The sequence below is a fragment of the Podarcis muralis genome, chromosome 7 (genome assembly GCF_964188315.1).
Source record: "Podarcis muralis chromosome 7, rPodMur119.hap1.1, whole genome shotgun sequence".
In the NCBI taxonomy this organism is placed as follows: domain Eukaryota; kingdom Metazoa; phylum Chordata; class Lepidosauria; order Squamata; family Lacertidae; genus Podarcis; species Podarcis muralis.
The window spans coordinates 81,799,581-81,818,173 of record NC_135661.1 but is presented as its reverse complement, the minus strand read 5'-3'; the positions used below and the strand labels follow the sequence as shown (position 1 = coordinate 81,818,173).

The 18,593-nt window shown below is 46.1% G+C and overlaps 1 protein-coding gene across 2 annotated transcripts; it reads left to right on the top strand.

Annotated features, from left to right (window-relative positions):
* Positions 1-3,317: 3,317 nt before the first annotated feature.
* On the top strand, positions 3,318-17,939 carry LOC144328500 (cell adhesion molecule CEACAM16-like). Of its 2 annotated transcripts, none has more exons than XM_077932237.1 (6): positions 3,318-3,558; positions 10,125-10,496; positions 12,844-13,107; positions 14,588-14,701; positions 15,873-15,969; positions 17,044-17,939. In XM_077932237.1, the coding sequence occupies exons 1-6, from the start codon at positions 3,495-3,497 to the stop codon at positions 17,072-17,074; spliced, it is 942 nt and encodes a 313-aa protein (XP_077788363.1). In that variant the 5' UTR covers positions 3,318-3,494; the 3' UTR covers positions 17,075-17,939. The 2 variants fall into 2 exon arrangements, with proteins under 2 accessions (XP_077788363.1, XP_077788364.1); XM_077932238.1 differs by lacking the exon at positions 3,318-3,558 and adding an exon at positions 3,638-3,808.
* Positions 17,940-18,593: the final 654 nt, after the last annotated feature.

Genomic DNA, 18,593 nt, shown 5'->3' with positions numbered 1-18,593 from the left:
TTTCCTCAAATTGTGTGCTGTGCTTCCTCATTTTAGGAACCATCGGCTTTTAATTGGTGCATCTATCGAAGCCGGACGATGTTCAACTTGCCTTTGCAGCCCGTACCTCTGATTCAATAAACATTTATTGTGATTCGGGATCGAAATGTCTGTCGTTGATCCTACAGACCACAAGGAATGTCTTGGTGACCTGCACCCAGAATTTTGGGGGGTAATATCACAAATGATATTTAAAAATTGGATTAAAATGTTGGGGGCGGGGCAAGGCTAGTTGGCATTTTGATGCCACTGGCATTGGGCAGAAGTTGTCAAAGATTTGCATGCATGAGCAGTGCCCAGCCAATGGGAACTTGAGGTTTGCAAGGCGCTCCAGGAACCGCAGGTCCAAGGCAGATTTAAAGGAGAGGAGGGAGAGAGAGAGAGAGAGAGAGAGAGAGAGCTGTCCCAGTGTCCCAGGGACATTATTTACAATGAATTAAAAAAAAATTAAAATATAACTTTAGCAAAAAACCAGAGGCATTCTTATTAGGGCTAAGTGATGAAGAAATTAATAAAAAAGATGTAAATTTATTTATGTATGCCACAACGGCAGTGAGAATCCTCTTGGCTCAAAGGTGGAAGTAGCAAGAACTCCCTACATTGGAAAACTGGAGAATAAAAAGGGTAGAATTTGTGGAGTTGGCGAAGCTGACGGGGAGAATCAGGAATCGGCCCGAAGAAAAATATCAAAAGGACTGGAGCAAATTTATTTATTATTTGAAAGAAAACTGTACTCATTTAAAAACGTCTGTAGCATTAACGTGAAATGTTCTGTAACGTGAAATTATGATGCTGATTTATAAATAAGAATGTGATTTCTTAACGTGATTATAGATAAAGAAGTGATTATGGGAATGCGAAAGATATGTTATAGGCTATAGGGATGTCAGAAAGAGAGGTAGAAGGAAGTCAAAGCTCACTTTGAGCAAATGAGATGTTGTGAATATGTGTATTGAATTAAAATGAAATGTTGAAAAATCCAATAAAAATTGTGTGTGTGTGTGTGTGTGTGTGTGTGTGTGTGAGAGAGAGAGAGAGAGAGAGAGAGAGAGAGAGAGAGAGAGAGAGAGAGAGAGAGAGCTGTCAATTTCAGGACATTGGACAGCTCTGGGAAGGGAAGAAAACCTAAGACAGCTAAGGCATTTGCAATTTCTCCCCATCTGTACATTATCTCAGTGCATTTTAAACCGGCTTTCTTTTTGGTGTGATTCTTTGGCCAATAGCTGTATGCTCACTGGAACAAATTAATATGCCGTCCATCAGGCAAGGCCTTTTCCACCTGCCTTGCCCTCCAGTCTCTGCTTCTCAGTTGTATTATTTTATGCACTGTGACTTGCCGTTGTTTTTATTGATGATGGTTTAGAAATTATTTATTGTAATTGTCAAGAGTGGGTTTCTGTTTAATTTTTAAATGCTGATATTTAATGTTCCACACTGTTCTAATGGATTGTTGACTATAACTTTATTTGATATAAGTTGCTTATTTCAAAGTTATGTTTTATTATCACATTTTTGTATTGGATTAGATATTTTTACAATATCTTTATTGTCATTGTCCCACACAGAACAATGAAATTGAAAAAGCTACATAAGACATTCAAAATCCCCTAAAAACTCTGAAACCCCGTTTTAAAATGCAATATACTACATTGACTTCTTATACTGCATTTAGAACCAGAATTGCATTTGCGTAGAAACTGTTTCTCAGGTGGCTAGTCCTAATCTTTATAACCCTATACCTTCTTCCAGAAGGCAGAAGCTGAAAGAGATCATTTCTGGGGTGCACACTATACTGCGCTATCTCTGCAGCTTTCTTATGGCACCTGACAGCATAGATTTGATCCAAGGTGGGAAGAGTGCACCCAATTATTCTCTCTGCAGTCTTTACAACCCTGGACAGCATTGTTTTTTCCCTGGCTGTGCAGCTCCCAAACCACACACAGAGACCATAAGTTAATACACTCTCCACAGTACAATGGTAAAATACCATCAACAGGTCCTTTGAGAGATTGTTTTTCCAGAGGATTCTCAGAAAATATAACCTCTGCTGTGCTCTCTTCATCAGGTCTTTGCTGTTTTCTCCCCAGGTTAGGTCATCTCTCAACTCCATTCCCAGAAATCGAAACACCGAGACCTGTTCCACGCACTTCCCCTCAATAATAAGTGGCTGAATATTCAATTTACATTTCCTACAGTCCACAATAATCTCTTTTGTTTTCTTTAAGTTAAGGAGTAAGTTGTTTTTCCTGCACCACTCCCCCAACTGCTCAACTTCCTTCCTATAGGCCGCCTCCCCCTCTCCAGCCGTAATTAAACCAACCACCGTTGTATCATCTGTGTTATAAGGTTGTTATGTACTGAGTTGAATAGGATCCAAAATGCAGCAGTCTGATTGGTCCTAGAACAATGCAGCAGTATGATTGGTCCGCAGGAGCCACACAATCCAGCTTCAGGTGGAAGTGAATCCACAACCTGATTGGCCTACAGGAGAATCCCGGAATTAGCCAATCACGTGCAGCCCATTGTGTAAATAATGTATATAAAGCAGATATTGTGGGGAAACTTCCATTCCTCCTCACCACTATGAGCTGAATAAAGAGCATGAAATCCACTCTAGACTCTGAGTATATTTCAAAGGTGTACATTCCTTGAAAACCGCCTCGGGTATAGTAAAATAGAAAGGTGGTATAAACATTAAATGTAAATGAAAATGAAATATTATTTATTTGGAGCGTCTGTACCCCACTCTTCAGCCAAAAAGGCTCCCAGGGGAGGGTCGTCCAGACCAAGGTCCTGCCTGCAGCATTGAGAAACCCTGTGATGTGGCCTTAAAGGTAAAGGTAAAGGTACCCCTGACCATTAGGTCCAGTTGTGGCCGACTCTGGGGTTGCGGCACTCATCTCGCTTTATTGGCCGAGGGAGCCGGCGTACAGCTTCTGGGTCATGTGGCCAGCATGACTAAGCCACTTCTGGCGAACCAGAGCAGCGCACGGAAACGCCGTTTACCTTCCCGCTGGAGCGGTACCTATTTATCTATTTGCACTTTGACGTGCTTTTGAACTGCTAGGTTGGCAGGAGCAGGGACCAAGCAACGGGAGCTCACCCCGTCGCTGGAATTCGAACTGCCAACCTTCTGATCAGCAAGTCCTAGGCTCTGTGGTTTAACCCACAGCGCCACCTGTGTCCCGATGTGGCCTTAGCTGAGATATATTGACTGACTGACTCAACTAGATGCAACCAATAAATGTTCTGGCTAAGTACACCCAGAACTTTCTGGTCAAAGTACATTAGGTTTACAAGTGCGGAGGAAGCAATGAAAGGCAAGAATAAGTCTTCCCCTGGGTGAGGGGAATGGGGCTCTCTGCTGGCCAACAGGCAAGGGCTTTCCGCATCTGTCTTGCCACATCTTCCAGCCCTCAGAGTCCTAGGAGCTTTCAGAAGGAAGTTGCCTGGCAATGGGGCGCCACCGGGGGCTTTTCCTTGGGCGGAAAAGGAGCTGGGAGGCAGCACTTCTAGCAGGTGAGAGGGATTGGGACCCTGAGAGGGGAGGGGGGGAGGAAGACCCAAAGTGGGTTGTGGAATGGGTTACCCTTGATAGTCTTTGGTGGTGTGTAAGTGGGTTTCCGCACTGTACTTGTCTACTTTTGGGGTTCATTCCCCAAATCGATTCATCCTGCTGTTGCTGTAGCTACTGCTGTTATTAATACAAATATTTCCCCACCACCACCAGGGCCGGATTTAGGTTTGATGAGGCCCTCAGCTACTGAAGGTAATGGGGCCCTTTATATGTCCAGCTGTCCTTTGCCAACAACAAATGGTCGCTGTTTTTTTGTGTTGAATATATGCTATATGGTAATTTATGGACCCAACAGGTATCTAAAGCCATTTGCACATAACAAAATACAGTGGTACCTCGGGTTAAGTACTTAATTCGTTCCAGAGGTCTGTTCTTAACCTGAAACTGTTCTTAACCTGAAGCACCACTTTAGCTAATGGGGCCTCCTGCTGCCGCCGCGCCACCAAAGCCCAATTTCTGTTCTTATCCTGAAGCAAAGTTCTTAACCTGAAGCACTATTTCTGGGTTAGTAGAGTCTGTAACCTGAAGCGTATGTAACCCGAGGTACCACTGTATGTATTTTATCAAAGTAATTGTTGAACTGGAATACAATTAAGAAGAAGTATATTAATAGTGAAATACAATTAAGAAGAAGTACATGGGGGGCAAGAGAGAGGGGCCCTAAGCTATAGCTTGTTTAGCTTATACGTAAATCTAGCACACACACCCCCGACGGCCAGTTCTTTTCCTATTTCTGATGCTCTCTGGGACAGAGGACCCCCACCCACTTTTGATAAGATTTGCGCAAAATCAGAAAACGGCAGCAGTAAAACTCATCGTAAAAATTTCTGCGCCCTATATATTGTGCAGCAATTTTGTGTACGCAAAGAGTTTATGGCTCCTTTCCTTTCTTTCCCAGTGGGTGTGTCAGGAACATAGACTTTTCTACGTATAGATGGAGGAGCAGCACTGTTGCCAGGAAAGGTTTCAGAGTTTGGGCCTCTTTAGCTCAAGGAAAAGGCAAGTCGGAGGCGACACGATAGAAGTTTATAGAATTCAGCCTAGTGGGCAGAGAAATGTTTTCCTCCCTCTCTCACGACACCAGAATTCATGGGCATCTAAGGGAGCTAAGCGTTAGAAGATTCAGCAAAGATAAAGTCCTCTTGCACACGTACTTAAACTATGGAACTCACTGCCACAAGAGGGCAAATTCATGGATCGCAAGACTATCAAGGGCTACTAGCCATAATGGCTGTGCTCTGCCTTCAAGATCAGAGGCAGTACAGTGGTACCTCGGGTTAAGTACTTAATTCGTTCCGGAGGTCCGTTCTTAACCTGAAACTGTTCTTACCCTGAAGCACCACTTTAGCTAATGGGGCCTCCTGCTGCCGCCGCGCCACCGGAGCACGATTTCTGTTCTTATCCTGAAGCAAAGTTCTTAACCTGAAGTACTATTTCTGGGTTAGCGGCGTCTGTGACCTGAAGCGTATGTAACCTGAAGTGTATGTAACCTGAGGTACCACTCTAATACGTTTGAAGACCAGTTGCTTGAGATGGCAGGGGTGCCAACTTGAATAAAATATGGGGGGGGGGCTAGGCATGCCCTGTCCTGCATAACCGATCACATGATGCAGTGCACACACAATATTTGAATGACAATGCCCACCAACTTGGGGGGTGAGCAGCCCCCTCATATATTTTATTGCAGAGGCCGAAGCCCCCTGGCCCCTAGGAGTTCGCTCCTATGGCAGGAGGGGAGAGTCAGTTCCTTCTTGCCAGTTTTGCCAAAGACATCTAGTTGGCACTGTGAGAACAGGATGCTAATTAGATGAGCCTTTGGCCTGATCCTGCAAGGGACTCTTCTTATATTTCCTTTTGATCCCTCACTAGCTATATCTATTTATTTTGATTATCCCAAATTTACACACACACACACACACACACACACACATACACACACACACACACACACGAACCGATTGCACAAGCAAGCTGGCAATTGCCTGTTGACTTTTGCACATTTCTCGGGGGTGGGGGTTGTTTTAAAAGGAAGGCACACCCACGGCGTTCTGTGCGCATGCCCTGCCTGTACTTTACTGGCATAACAGATTTGACAAATTAAAAGGTGGGAACAAACAATCCAGGGGAACGCTTCCTGGTATGAACAGGTGAAGCCAAAGTTGCAAATACATGCAGGTGTGGACTGCTTTAGTCTATCGCAATTGGGGATAATGGGGATTAACAGCAGGTCAGCGGGTGGCGCTGTGGGTTAAACCACAGAGCCTAGGACTTGCTGATCAAAAGGTCGCGGTTCGAATCCCCGCAACGGGGTGAGCTCCCGTCGTTCAGTCCCAGCTCCTGCCTACCTAGCAGTTCGAAAGCACCCCTAAGGCTAGACAGATGCAGCTTCGTCACGCTGGCCACATGACCTGGAGGTGTCTTCGGACAGCGCTGGCTCCCAGCCTCTTGAGCGAGATGAACGCGCAACCCTAGAGTCGGTCACGACTGGCCCTGACAGGCAGGGGTACCTTTACCTTTTAGTGATATAATGTGGAGGAGTCCCATGTTTCCTAGAGGAAATGGGGGCAGGTTGCTGAGAAGGTACAGGAACGAGTGCTTAAAACAGCTCAAAACTCACTACCACCATATATATATATATATATATATATATATATATATATATATATATATATATATGGCCTATATAATAGTGTTGACACAGTGCGTGGGAGGCAGGCAGGGTGTACTCTGGGCAAGAGCGATTATTTCCTTCTTTCTACAGCATCACCAGGAGGAAGGGGTGGGTGCAGCTTAGCACAGTGCTATCAAATAATGGTCAAAGTAATTCTTATAGAATCATAGAACTGGAAGGGACCCTGAGGGTCATCTAGTCCAACCCCCTGCAATGCAGGAATCTCAACTCAAGCATCCATGACACAGGACCATCTAACCTCTGCTTAAAAACCTCCAAGGTGAGCTGGGCCCGGGGGTTAACCTGAGCAACGCGGTCCAGGCCCGGTCCCAAATCCAAGGATTCCATGAGGAGTCAGTCCAACAGGGCCAAGCCAGGAAACCTGGCTAGGTTAGGCACAGGGTAACAGGCAAATTCCAGCAAGAAGCAATGTTGCTCCCACAACCTGGGGTGGGGTCCGGCAGTCTTTTATCTCTGACGGGGTAACGGCTGGTCCGGTGACTCACCTCCCTGTCTCGCCCAAAGGTGAGCACTCCTTCTGCAAGTATTCAAGTCTCTCCTTCTCTCACACCTGAGTCTCTGCAGCTTGGGAGATGTCGGTGAGTTACTAGACCCAGAGGCCACCTCAGCCTCCCCTAACCCAACTGGTAGTGGGGCAGCTGTAAGTGATTGCCCAGCTGAAGGCAACGAGGTAATCCCCGCATCTGGAGCCAGGGCAGGCTCAGGCCCCTGACTCGGCCCAGCTGGTACTTGTTGCGGGGGAACCTGTGCAGACTGGGGCTCTTCAGAATCAGGCCCCAGACTCAGTTCAGATGCCGCCTGAGGCAGAGGATCTGGTGTGGACCGAGACTCCTCCAGTTCCAAGTCCGAGCCTGAGTCCCAGGCCATCACACAAGGAAGGAGAGTCCATACTACTGTCGAACAGCTCTTACTGTCAGAAAGCGCTTCCTGGTGTTTAGTTGAAATCTCATTTCTTGTAACTTGAATTGGTTTGAGTCCTACCTTCCAGAGCGGGGGGGGGGGGGGGGGGAGCTTGCTCCATCTTCCCTGTGACAGCCCTTGAGATATTTGAAGACAAATCACCTCCCAGTCTCCTCTTTTCCGGGCTAAGCATACCCAACTCCCTCAACCGTTCCTCATAAGGCTTGGTTTCCAGACCCTTTGTTGCAGGAAAACCTGCTCCCTTTCTCATGAGTAAACCAAAAAGTTCATGAGGCGGGGTTTGTGAAAAAGGAGTCCAAACGTTTATTTCTGCGCAGAAGTTTTGATCTAGCGGGATTGCTTTGCAGAGACTGGACAACAAAGAACCCAACAGTTTTTCTATTCATTTACAAAAACTACAAATTCAGTCACCCAATCAGATCATTTTGTTTCTCTCTTGCAAAACTCATTGGTATGAACATGCTGTTTCCTCTTAATTGGTCCGAATTGCAAACAGTGAGAGCATGCTTTAGTTTTAGACAAAGGAAATTCCTCGTGGTCTGTTAGATTTTTATTGCAGGATTAAGTTTCACCTCAGTTGTCAAGCATGCTCAGATCATACCAAAAGCTCAGTTCAGTATGTTTTCCTGTTCTTCATTACCTCACCTTGATCCGCTTGAACGCTTCAGGTTACAGACTCCCCTAACCCAGAAATAGTACCTTGGGTTAAGAACTTTGCTTCAGTATGAGAACAGAAATTGCATGGCAGCATGGTGGCAGCAGGAGGCCCCATTAGCTAAAGTGGTACCTCAGGTAAAGAACAGTTTCAGGTTAAGAACGGACCTCCAGAACTAATTAAGTTCTTAACCTGAGGTACCACTGTATCCTTCTCAAATTGTGGTGCCTGATGAAATTGTGGCACAAATTTGGGGCCTGGGAGTCTGCAGCGAAAGGGTGTTAAGGAGGAGTGTAGGAGGCATTTGACCTGCCTTCTGTTCCTCTGCCAAAGTCAACACCCTTCTTTTTCCTTCTTCCCAATCTTAAGGACATGAGAAGGTCAGAGGCCCATCAAGTCCAACATCCTCACATAGGCTAGACAGATGTCTACAGGAAGGCCACTGGCACAACCCAAGTGCAACAACACCCTCCCTACTGGTATTCAGAAGGATAACACCTCAGACAGTGGAGGTGGAACGTTTTGTTGTTTAAAGCCCTACATGGTCAGGTGCCAAATATCTGAAAGGCCATCTCCTGTTAAGATCAGCTGAGAGGGTCCTCTTGGTTTTTCCACCATCTGCTGAACCTCAGCGGGCAGCAGTCCAGAAAAGGGCATTCGAAGTTATGGATCTCTCTCTCCACTATAAGTTTTCAGCAAATGCTGAAGATGCCCCTCTCTGGCCTTTGACACCTGAGACACAGAATTTTTTAGGACCCACCTTGCCACAATCCCTCACCACCAACAGTTGGAATGAGTCCTGAGAATGCCTCTTGCTCAGCCAGAATCTTACCTGTGCAGAAATGGGAAGAGGAAGAGACCTCAACCAAAGAAGGATGCCCTGACCTAGTCACTGTGATCCACGCGACAGTCACCTCCAGACTGGATTATTGTAACTCACTCTACGTGGGGCTGCCCTTGAGACTGACCCAGAAACTCCAGCGGGTGCAGAATGCCACAGCAAGACTCCTTACGGGGTCCTCGCTGCGGGATCACATTCACCCGGTGCTATACCAGCTGCGCTGGCTCCCGGTGGAGTACAGGATCAGGTTTAAGGTGCTGGTTTTGACCACCTCTCCTTGTATGTCCCATGAAGGACCTTACGGTCTTCAAACAAAAACATCTTGGAGATCCTGGGCTACAGGAAGGTTAGGCTGGCCTCAACAAGAGCCAGGGCTTTTTCGTCTGTGGCTCCGATCTGGTGGAACGTGCTGTCACAAGAGACTAGGGCCCCATGGGACTTGACATCTTTCCGCAGGGCCTGCAAGACAGAGCTGTTCCACCAGGCCTTTGGCCAAGGCTCAGCCTGATCCCCTCCTTTGGTAATCCTCACAGAACTCTAGCCCAATGGTTGCCATTAATTTGATTTTGAATTGATTTTAAAATGAATTGATTTTAGAATGTTGTGTTACTTTTATTGTTGTTAGCCACTCTGAGCCCGGCTTTGGCTGGGGAGGGTGGGATATAAATATAATTTTATTATTTATTATTATTATTATGAACTGTTTATCATGGAAAACTGGAGAGCTTTTTGGGGACTATCTGGGAGCCAATATAGGTCTTTCAGGACTGGTTTTATATTGTCTCGGCGGCCACTCCCAGTCACCAGGCTAGCTGCTGCATTCTGGATTAATTTTAGTTTCCAGATCACCTTCAAAGGTAGCCCCACGGAGAGCGCATTGCAGTAGTCCAAGCAGGAAATAACCAGAGCATGCACCACTCTGGCAAGACAGTCCGCAGGCAGGTAGGGTCTCAGTCTGCGTATCAGATGGAGCTGGTAGACAGCTGCCCTGAACACAGAATTGACCTGCGCCTCCATGGACAGCTATGAGTCCAAAATGACTCCCAGGCTGTGCACCTGGTCCTTCAGAGGTACAGTTACCCTATTCAGGACCAGGGAATCCTCCACACCTGCCCGCCCCTGTCCCCCCAAAACAGTACTTCTGTCTTATCAGGATTCAACCGCAATCTGTTAGCCACCATCCATCCTCAAAATAATAATAATAAATAATAATAATAATAATAATAATAATAATAATAATAATAATAATATGTGTCTTTCTCTCTTGTCATAGGATAGAGGGTTGTGCAGTAGTTGTGTAGACACTAGTCCACAGTACAAAGGTATGTGTCCCTCAAGCTGGAAAAGATTTCCACCTCTGGCTTGATGAGAAAAATCTCTCTTATATCCCACACTGCAGCCTCCATCGTGAGTTCTTGCTTCCTGTTAACTCAAGGCCAGGACACCATCGCCACCAAAATCTCCATCGCTGTGGAACCACTGAATCCAGTAGCAGGGCAGAGCGTCACCCTTACACCAGGAGTTGTCTTAGAAGATTTTAAAAGGTGCCACTGGTACCGTGGGGTGACAGCTGAATCGGAGGAACTGATCTTCACCCATACACCTCCGTTTTATGTGCCGGGAGCGGCCTACACTAGGCGAGAGACAATGGGTCCTGGCTGCTCCCTTCACATCAGGAATTTAGTACCAGAGGACTCTGGGATTTATACAGTAACACTGGACGAAAGTGGGATGCTTTCCACCACAGGCCATGTGGACATGGAGGTTTCAGGTATGACGTTCTCCAGCCCTTCTAATGCCTTTATGTCAGGGATGAGGAAATCTGTGGGCCTCCAGATCAGCCCTCAGCCAGCATTGCCAATGTTCAGGAATGAAGGAAGTGGGAGTTGAACAACATCTGGCATCATCCTGATATATCTTTAGGCACCGGGAAAGGGGCGGGGGACATTCTTCTATAAACAGGTATTTGGCCTTCAACCATCTGTATGTAGCCTTTTAGATATAGGTGTAATATTTTTAATGTATTTCTTCCCCGTCTTTCCCTGCTTGGTTTTAATATATTGGCCTGTATATAAGCTGCACCCACATATAAGACACACCTTTAAAATCTGGCAGCTTGGGGGAGGCAGACGGGACGGGCACTGTTGCCCCGTGCTCCTGGGCTGCTTCCTGGTGTGGGGAAAGCCACGCCGCTTTGCCAGTGGCGTGAGGTCGTGAATCTAAGCTGCACTTTCAGACACGATCAGCTGCACGATCAGAATTTGGGGGGGAAAGTGCAGCTTATATTTGGGGCAATATGGTATGTGGGGTTGTTTGCTTGGAAGTCACTTTGTTTTGCCCTGGGCAAGATAAAGGAACTAACCAAATTTTATAATTAACAATAACAATAATATCACCTGGGGAGCCACAGGTTCCTTCATGCCTGGTTTAAATGTGCCCTGAGTTGTCTCTCCTTCTGCGTCATTAAAAAACCGGAGGCATTCCTTTTAGGTTTAATTACAAATGATATCCCCGACAATCAAAGGAAAGTATTCCTTTATGCAACAACAGCTGCCAGGATGCTTATAGCAAAAAACTGGAAAGGGAGAAAAATTACATCAATGAAAGATTGGCAAATTAAATTTTGTGAATACATAAATCTGGCAAGACTCACAGCATTCATAAGGGGACAATCGGACCAGAAATTATTAAAAGAATGGGGTTGTGCTAAAGAGTATATGAAAAAACATTGTTCTGGAGTTAGTATATTGGTATGTAATGAATGATGCTTTACAGGGTTAAAGGGTTAAAGGGGGGGGGAATGGTGTTAAAAAAAAAAAGTACAAAGATGGATGTAATCTAACCAGACACAACAATATAGTAAGAGTAAAATTTCTGAGGTCTTAGAACAAAGGAAGGAAGTCAATATGTGTATAAGTACGTAATGATATGGTTTTTTTCTGTAGATGTGTGCTTTTTTGTTTTTGTTTAGTTTCGTTTCGTTTTGTTTCCTTTTTTTCTTTTTTCTTGGTTTTTTTTTTTTTTTGTATGTTCCGTTCTTTTTTGTTTGTATAGTATTATTTTGGATTCAATGTTTGTAATTTTTGTTATGATTATGCATTGAAAATTAAAAAAATTAAATAAATAAATAAATAAATGTCAGGCTTCAGAGGAGCCAACCCCACACGGTAGGTTGCCAGGAGTGGATAAGACGAGGAAAGTTCTTACCAATGTTTTTTTATTCAATATTCACAGAGAGAGGCTTAGAAATGCAGCCTCTTGGAGTAATGGTGTTGCTCTGATTGAAACACTACCCCCTCTGTCTCTCCCATTATGCATCATCACTATGGTGGGCTGAGCTTTGCCTTCTGCCTCTGAGCTCTCTGCTCTCCTACTTTCAATGCCCGCCGGGTTCTGGGAAAGGAGGGGTCTGGGATGCTTTCTAAAGACACTGAGTCTGTCAGCTGTCTCTCCCCTGGTGCCAGTGTGGTGTAGTGGTTAAGAGCGGTAGACTCGTAATCTGGTGAACCGGGTTCGCTTCCCCGCTCCTCCACATGCAGCTGCTGGGTGACCTTGGGCCAGTCACACTTCTCTGAAGTCTCTCAGCCCCACTCACCTCACAGAGTGTTTGTTGTGGGGGAGGAAGGGAAAGGAGATTGTTAGCCGCTTTGAGACTCCTTCGGGTAGTGATAAAGCGGGATATCAAATCCAAACTCTTTTCTTCTTCTTCTTCTTCTTCTTCTTCTTCTTCTTCTTCTTCTTCTTCTTCTTCTTCTTCTTCTTCCTCCTCCTCCTCCTCCTCCTCCTCCTCCTCTCCCACTATTTCCCAGCTTTCCCCCTCATCTGCCGCTGAGTTGTTGTAATTCTGAACTGTCTTCTTCTTCTTCTCTGGAAGGGTCAGGCTGGAGAGGCAGTCTCCACCATTTTTTCCTCTGCCCCAGTCCCTGGCATTAAGTAAAGCATCCCATGTGTTTCACCTGAGAGTCTAGTCAACCTCACCCCCTCCCCAAGTGAGCCTCTCCTGTCTTGGGAAATGGTCTAAAGGTGGGGTTCCTTAATGGTCATATGCGATGGAGAATGCAAGAGCTGGAACACACAAGGACTCACCAAGGATAAGCCTCTTTCTATTCTCTGTACAGAAATCCTCTCCAGACCAGTTCTGTTGCCTGTAGAATCGGTGCTGGCAGAGAACAGGAGCGTCACCTTGCGCTGTAGCACCTCGGACAGCTCCAATGTCAAAGTCTTCTGGTTCAAGGATGGGGAGCTCCTCCAAGCTCAAGCCGGACTCTCTGAGCAGAACAGAACCCTCACTCTAGCTGGAGCCTCCGAAGATGAATTGGGGACCTATACCTGCGAGGCCAGAAACCCCATTAGCAACGCCATAAGCAATCCCAGCATAATCAGTGAGTAATCCTAGCCTGACCATGCTGCTAATTCCTATTCTCCTCTCTTGGGGTGGGTGGGTTGTGTGCATCCAAGTGATGTTAAAAAAAAAAGGTAAAGGACCCCTGACAGTAAAAGTCCAGTCGCGAACGACGCTGTGGTTGCGGCGCTCATCTCGCTTTCCTGGCCGAGGGAGCCGACCTTTGCAGACAGTTCTTCCGGGTCATGTGGCCAGCATGACTAAGCCGCTTCTGGAGAACCAGAGCAGTGCACAGAAACGTCGTTTACCTTCCCGCCGGAGCAGTACCTATTTATCTACTTGTACTTTGATGTGCTTTCAAACATGTTAGGGATTACTAAATGTTGATTAGTGGTTGTTTGAGACTGTTAAAGGTAAAGGGTAAAGGGACCCCTGACCATTAGGTCCAGTCACGGCCAACTCTGGCGTTGCGGTGCTCATCTCGCTTTATTGGCCGAGGGAGCCGGCCTACGGCTTCCGGGTGATGTGGCCAGCATGACTAAGCTGCTTCTGGCGAACCAGAGCAGCGCACGGAAACGCCGTTTACCTTCCCACTGGAGTGGTACCTATTTATCTACTTGCACCTTGACATGCTTTCGAACTGCTAGGTTGGCAGGAGCAGGGACCGAGCAACGGGAGCGCACCCCGCCACGGGGATTCGAACCGCCGACCTTCTGATCGGCAAGTCCTAGGCTCTGTGGTTTAACCCACAGTTGGTGATTACCTATTTTGCAAAATGAGAGGTGCTGAGGGCAAACCTGCCTGGCAGCTGCAATTTTCCACCTTCAGCGATAGGGTTGGTCCTAAAACACATACACGCCATGTAAAAAGGTGCGCCTTCAGCATTCACCAAAAGCTGTATAGAGAAGGTGCTAGGAATATATCTGTGGGGAAGATATTCTACAATTTGAGGGCTGCCACAGAGAATGCCGAGTCCTGGGTGACTCCCTCGACAACTGAGGGTAGAGGAACTACAAAGAAAGATCCCTCTGCCAATCGTAACACTAAGGGTGGTCTGTAGGGAAGGAGGCAGCTTTCCAGATATTTGGGACCTACAGTATTTTTCGCTCTATAAGACGCACCAGACCACAAGACGCACCTAGTTTTTGGAGGAGGAAAACAAGAAAAAAAATATTCTGAATCTCAGAAGCCAGAACAGCAAGAGGGATCACTGCACAGTGAAAGCAGCAATCCCTCTTGCTGTTCTGGCATCTGGGATAGCTGCGCAGCCTGCATTCGCTCCATAAGACACACACACATTTCCCCTTACTTTTTAGGAGGGGAAAAGTGAGTCTTATAGAGCAAAAAATACGGTATGTTGTATGGGGTTTAAACACTAGCATGAGCACCTTGAATTGGTGCTGGATACAAACCGGCAGTCGGCACAGCGGTTTTAGAATACTGGTTAATTGAGTTCTAAAGGTAACCACGACCATTAATCTGGCCACTGCAGCCCTCAAAAGGACCTTTTTCGATTCCAGGTTCTCGTTCAAGTCAAGCTGCTTGGAAGGCAGAGGACATTGCTAAGATCACTGCTGGGGTCTTGACTTTGATCCTCTCGTTGATTGGGCTGGGGGTCTCGCTCTACAGATGCCGTGAGTATGACAGTGAAAGCTGCAAGCTAGAACTAATTGCTAGAAAGTTAAAGCTGGGACTGTTGCTTACAAATCCGTATTGGGGGCAGTGGGGGGCGGGGAATAAGCAGTGTGGGAACATAGGAACAGAATAGAGAGTTAGAATGTGCCATACAGCCCAAATAATGGGAAATTGCTTTAGAATCTGTATGGAACATTTCGTTAGACTTAAAATGGAGACTGATTCAGCCAAAATTAATGTTTCAGGTATACTCGACTTCACAAGGTATAGTCTAATAGTATAGTGTGAAACAGTCTAACATAGTCTATTGCAGAGGAATACTGTGGTACCTCTGGTTGCGAACAGGATCCGTTCCGGAGGCCCGTTCGCAACATTAAAAGAGTGCAACCCACAGCAGCGCGTCTGCGCACGCACGGGTTGCTATTCACCACTTCTGCACATGCGCGTGACATCATTTTGCGCTTCTGCACATGCACAAGTGGTGAAACCCGGAAGTAACCCTTTCCGGTACTTCCGGGTCACCACGGGATGTAACCTGAAAGAACGTAACATGAAGAGGACGTAACCTGAGGTATGACTGAAATGCTGAAAAGGCCTCATTGAGGCATCTAATGTGGCGTGTGACCCAAAATTCCTTTTGGTCTGAAGGTATTGTCTGCATTCCTTTTGTACTGGAGAACTCCTTTGCAGATGTCTATTTGTTTATTGCATTTTCGAAGGCAGCCCTGTTCAGGGAAGTTTTTAGTGTGTGGTGTTCTATTGTGCTTTTACTATTTTATTTTATTTTTCAACCACCCAGAATGGCTGGAGCTACCCAGTCAGATGGGCAGCATATTATTATTATTATTATTATTATTATTATTATTATTATTATTATTATTATTATTTCTGCCCCACTTTTCCTGCAATGAGCTCAAGGTGGCGTATGTTGGTTCTTCCCCGTTGCATTTCATCCTCACAACAACTTTTGTGAGGGAGGTTAAGCTCAGAGATAGCGACCGGCCCGAGGTCACTCGGTGGACTTCAGGTGGCCAAGTGAGGATTTGGACCCTCGTCTCCCAGCTCCTGGTCCAGTACTCTAAGCAACACATATCGTATATTCTTAAAAAGTAACAACTAATGGAGAGCTTGAATGTTAAGATTTGGTTGCCAGTAGCCTCTCTCCCTCAGGTGGCCGATGTCGGACTGAAAATACTTCCACTGTTGAGGCACCTGAACCGCCAACATGTGACCCACCTGCCTATGAAAATGTTGCCATTCCAGACAGGTAAGGCCTTAGATGAGCTTTGTAAGGCACCCCTGCAACGAGGCAGTCTTTCCTTTCAGTGCTGTCATTAAGCCTGGTGTTCTAATTGAAGAGAATTTAAAGGAACCTGCCCTGGGTAATTTATAGGCTAGATTAAATGAGTTAAACTGAGGGTCACCAAAAGGCAATGGCAACCCTCAGGTCTTCCCTGAGGTGGTGAGAATGGTTACCCATTTTTCCCTTGAAAAGCAAACAAGGCTGAAGAATGAAAGCTGGAAGAGAGACGCTCTTTCCCACTTCCTCCTTCAGCTCTATGACCTTTCCAAGGTTCAGATTCATTCTATTTGGATTCAGCTTTTACTGAGATCCCTTGGAAAAGGGAAACTCGTGTGTACACGCTTTCTCTCTTTCAGTTTTTCCGCGGGAGCAGAGGTGGGAGAGAAGTGACCTGAGGGCAGGCACGCCGACTCAAGAAAGAGATTGTGGGGGCTTGCGTTGCGTCCAGAGATCACGTGCGATGTCACAACATTGTGTGTGACGCCTGGACGTCAGATACGAAAAAACACCCACTGAAAATATAGGGCGTGACTCACTTAGATTAATCCATTCAAATGGGCCTTTCTGTAAGTAGACGTATTTGGTACAGCCCCTAGGATGGCATCCCTGGTACTTGTTCCATTAGCAGAAGGATTTACACTTGCACAATGGACTTCCCTTCTCCTTCCCTCGAATCTGCTCTGGAGGGTCAGGGAAAGCCCAGAACAGATTTGGCGGGCACATGGGAGTACAGGAGAAAGTTCCATTGAGCAAGCATAAATCCATGCACTAACGGAACAAGTTACTCAGTGTTGCACTGGATGCGAGTCCTAAACTCCATGTAAAGGATGCCTGGATTCTCCAGCCAGTATAAACCAACCAACGAGAGAGCACTTATTAGCTCCTCTTTCAAAAGTGCATTCTGCTTCTAAGGGGGGGGGGGGAGCAGCCCATGCCATCACTGTTCTCTGGTGCTGCCCAGGAAAGCAAATAAAAGCAACACCAAAACGGGGTTGACTTTGAAGTTTCCAACCTGATGAACCCCCGTTTTCTCTCCAGACCCCGCAGTGAAGAGACAAAGTCTGCGTAGAGAAGATGTAACATGGTGACAGAGGAGCCCACCAATGTAAACAATTGAAAATATTAGCAGGATTTTAAAAACACTTGCAATGAAGAAGAGAAGAAGAAGAAAAGAGTTTGGATTTGATATCCCGCCTTTCACTCCCCTTAAGGAATCTCAAAGCGGCTAACATTCTCCTTTTCCCTTCCTCCCCCACAACAAACACTCTGTGAGGTGAGTGGGGCTGAGAGACTTCAGAGAAGTGTGACTAGCCAAGGTCACCCAGCAGCTGCATGTGGAGGAGCAGAGACGCGAACCCAGTTCATCAGATTATGAGACTATCGCTCTTAACCACTATACCACAGAGAACTATGATAAAAAACTGAGTTTTAGGAAAACATGGAGAATATGATATGAAGCAGTTTGAAAAGAATATCTGGGAAAACCATGGAGGGAAGTTCGGGGATTTTGAGAATCCTATTTGTAAAATGATTATGATGATAAATGTTATGATGATTATGATGATAAATGTTAAAAGTGAAATTGAATTAAAAAAATGTTTGAGAGAGAGAGCTGGAAGGATGCCAGGACCCTGCCAGAGCCTCGTGCCTCCTTCCCAATGTGGGAATGTTCAGGGTGGCAGGGGAGGATATATTGTTTACTAATATCCTTCCTAACTTGTGCTAGCAAGTTCCTTTATGTAGCAGAGTTACATTCCCCTTTTCATGCACAGCAGATAGCTGGTTGCAGGCTCGTGTGAGCCTCTCACTACTATACAATTCAATCTGTCTCAGATTGAATTGTACGTTCCTGGTAAGTTCCCTTAGATCCCTCTTAAAAGAATAAAGACACCGCAATCTTATTCAAAATCAATAAAAGAAGTTTACTCACATCAGTTCACAGTTGGATTCCTGAAGGCAGACTTAGTTACAAATACAGTGGTACCTCTGATTGCGAACGGGATCCATTCCGGAGTCCTGTTTGCAACCTGAGCAGAACGCAACCGCATCTCCATTTGTGCGGGTCGCAATTCGCCGCTTCTGTGCATGTGTGTGACATCATTTTGAGCATCTGCGCATGCGCGAGCGGTGAAACCCAGAAGTGAAACCCGCGGTACGTATCCTGAAAGAACATAACCTGAACCTAACATAACAAGAGGTATGACTGTATTTACATGTGGATCTACCCCATATGGGGGAATAATCCCAGTGCTTCTGCTAGCTGAGAGCTAGCAGAGCAGTTCTAGCTAAAAGCTGGTCAAAAAGAGAGAGATGTGCTGTGTGACTCGTCCTTTTGTTACCTGGACAGGTTAGGTCACACCCACCTTCTATCACATGCAAAAGGAAGGATGCTCCAGCCAGGAGGAACAGGAAGTTTCGACTGGCTGGACCAAACATTCCCTCACATGACTTCTCTAGCATTGCAAGGAATGTTGTACTTGACCGCCTCTCATGGATCACATCCCACACCCAAAGCCCGGCACCTCGCTTGGGGGGCTTTAGGAAGGCAGTGTGAGGGCTGGGCAGGGCCATCAAATGTTGGCCTCACT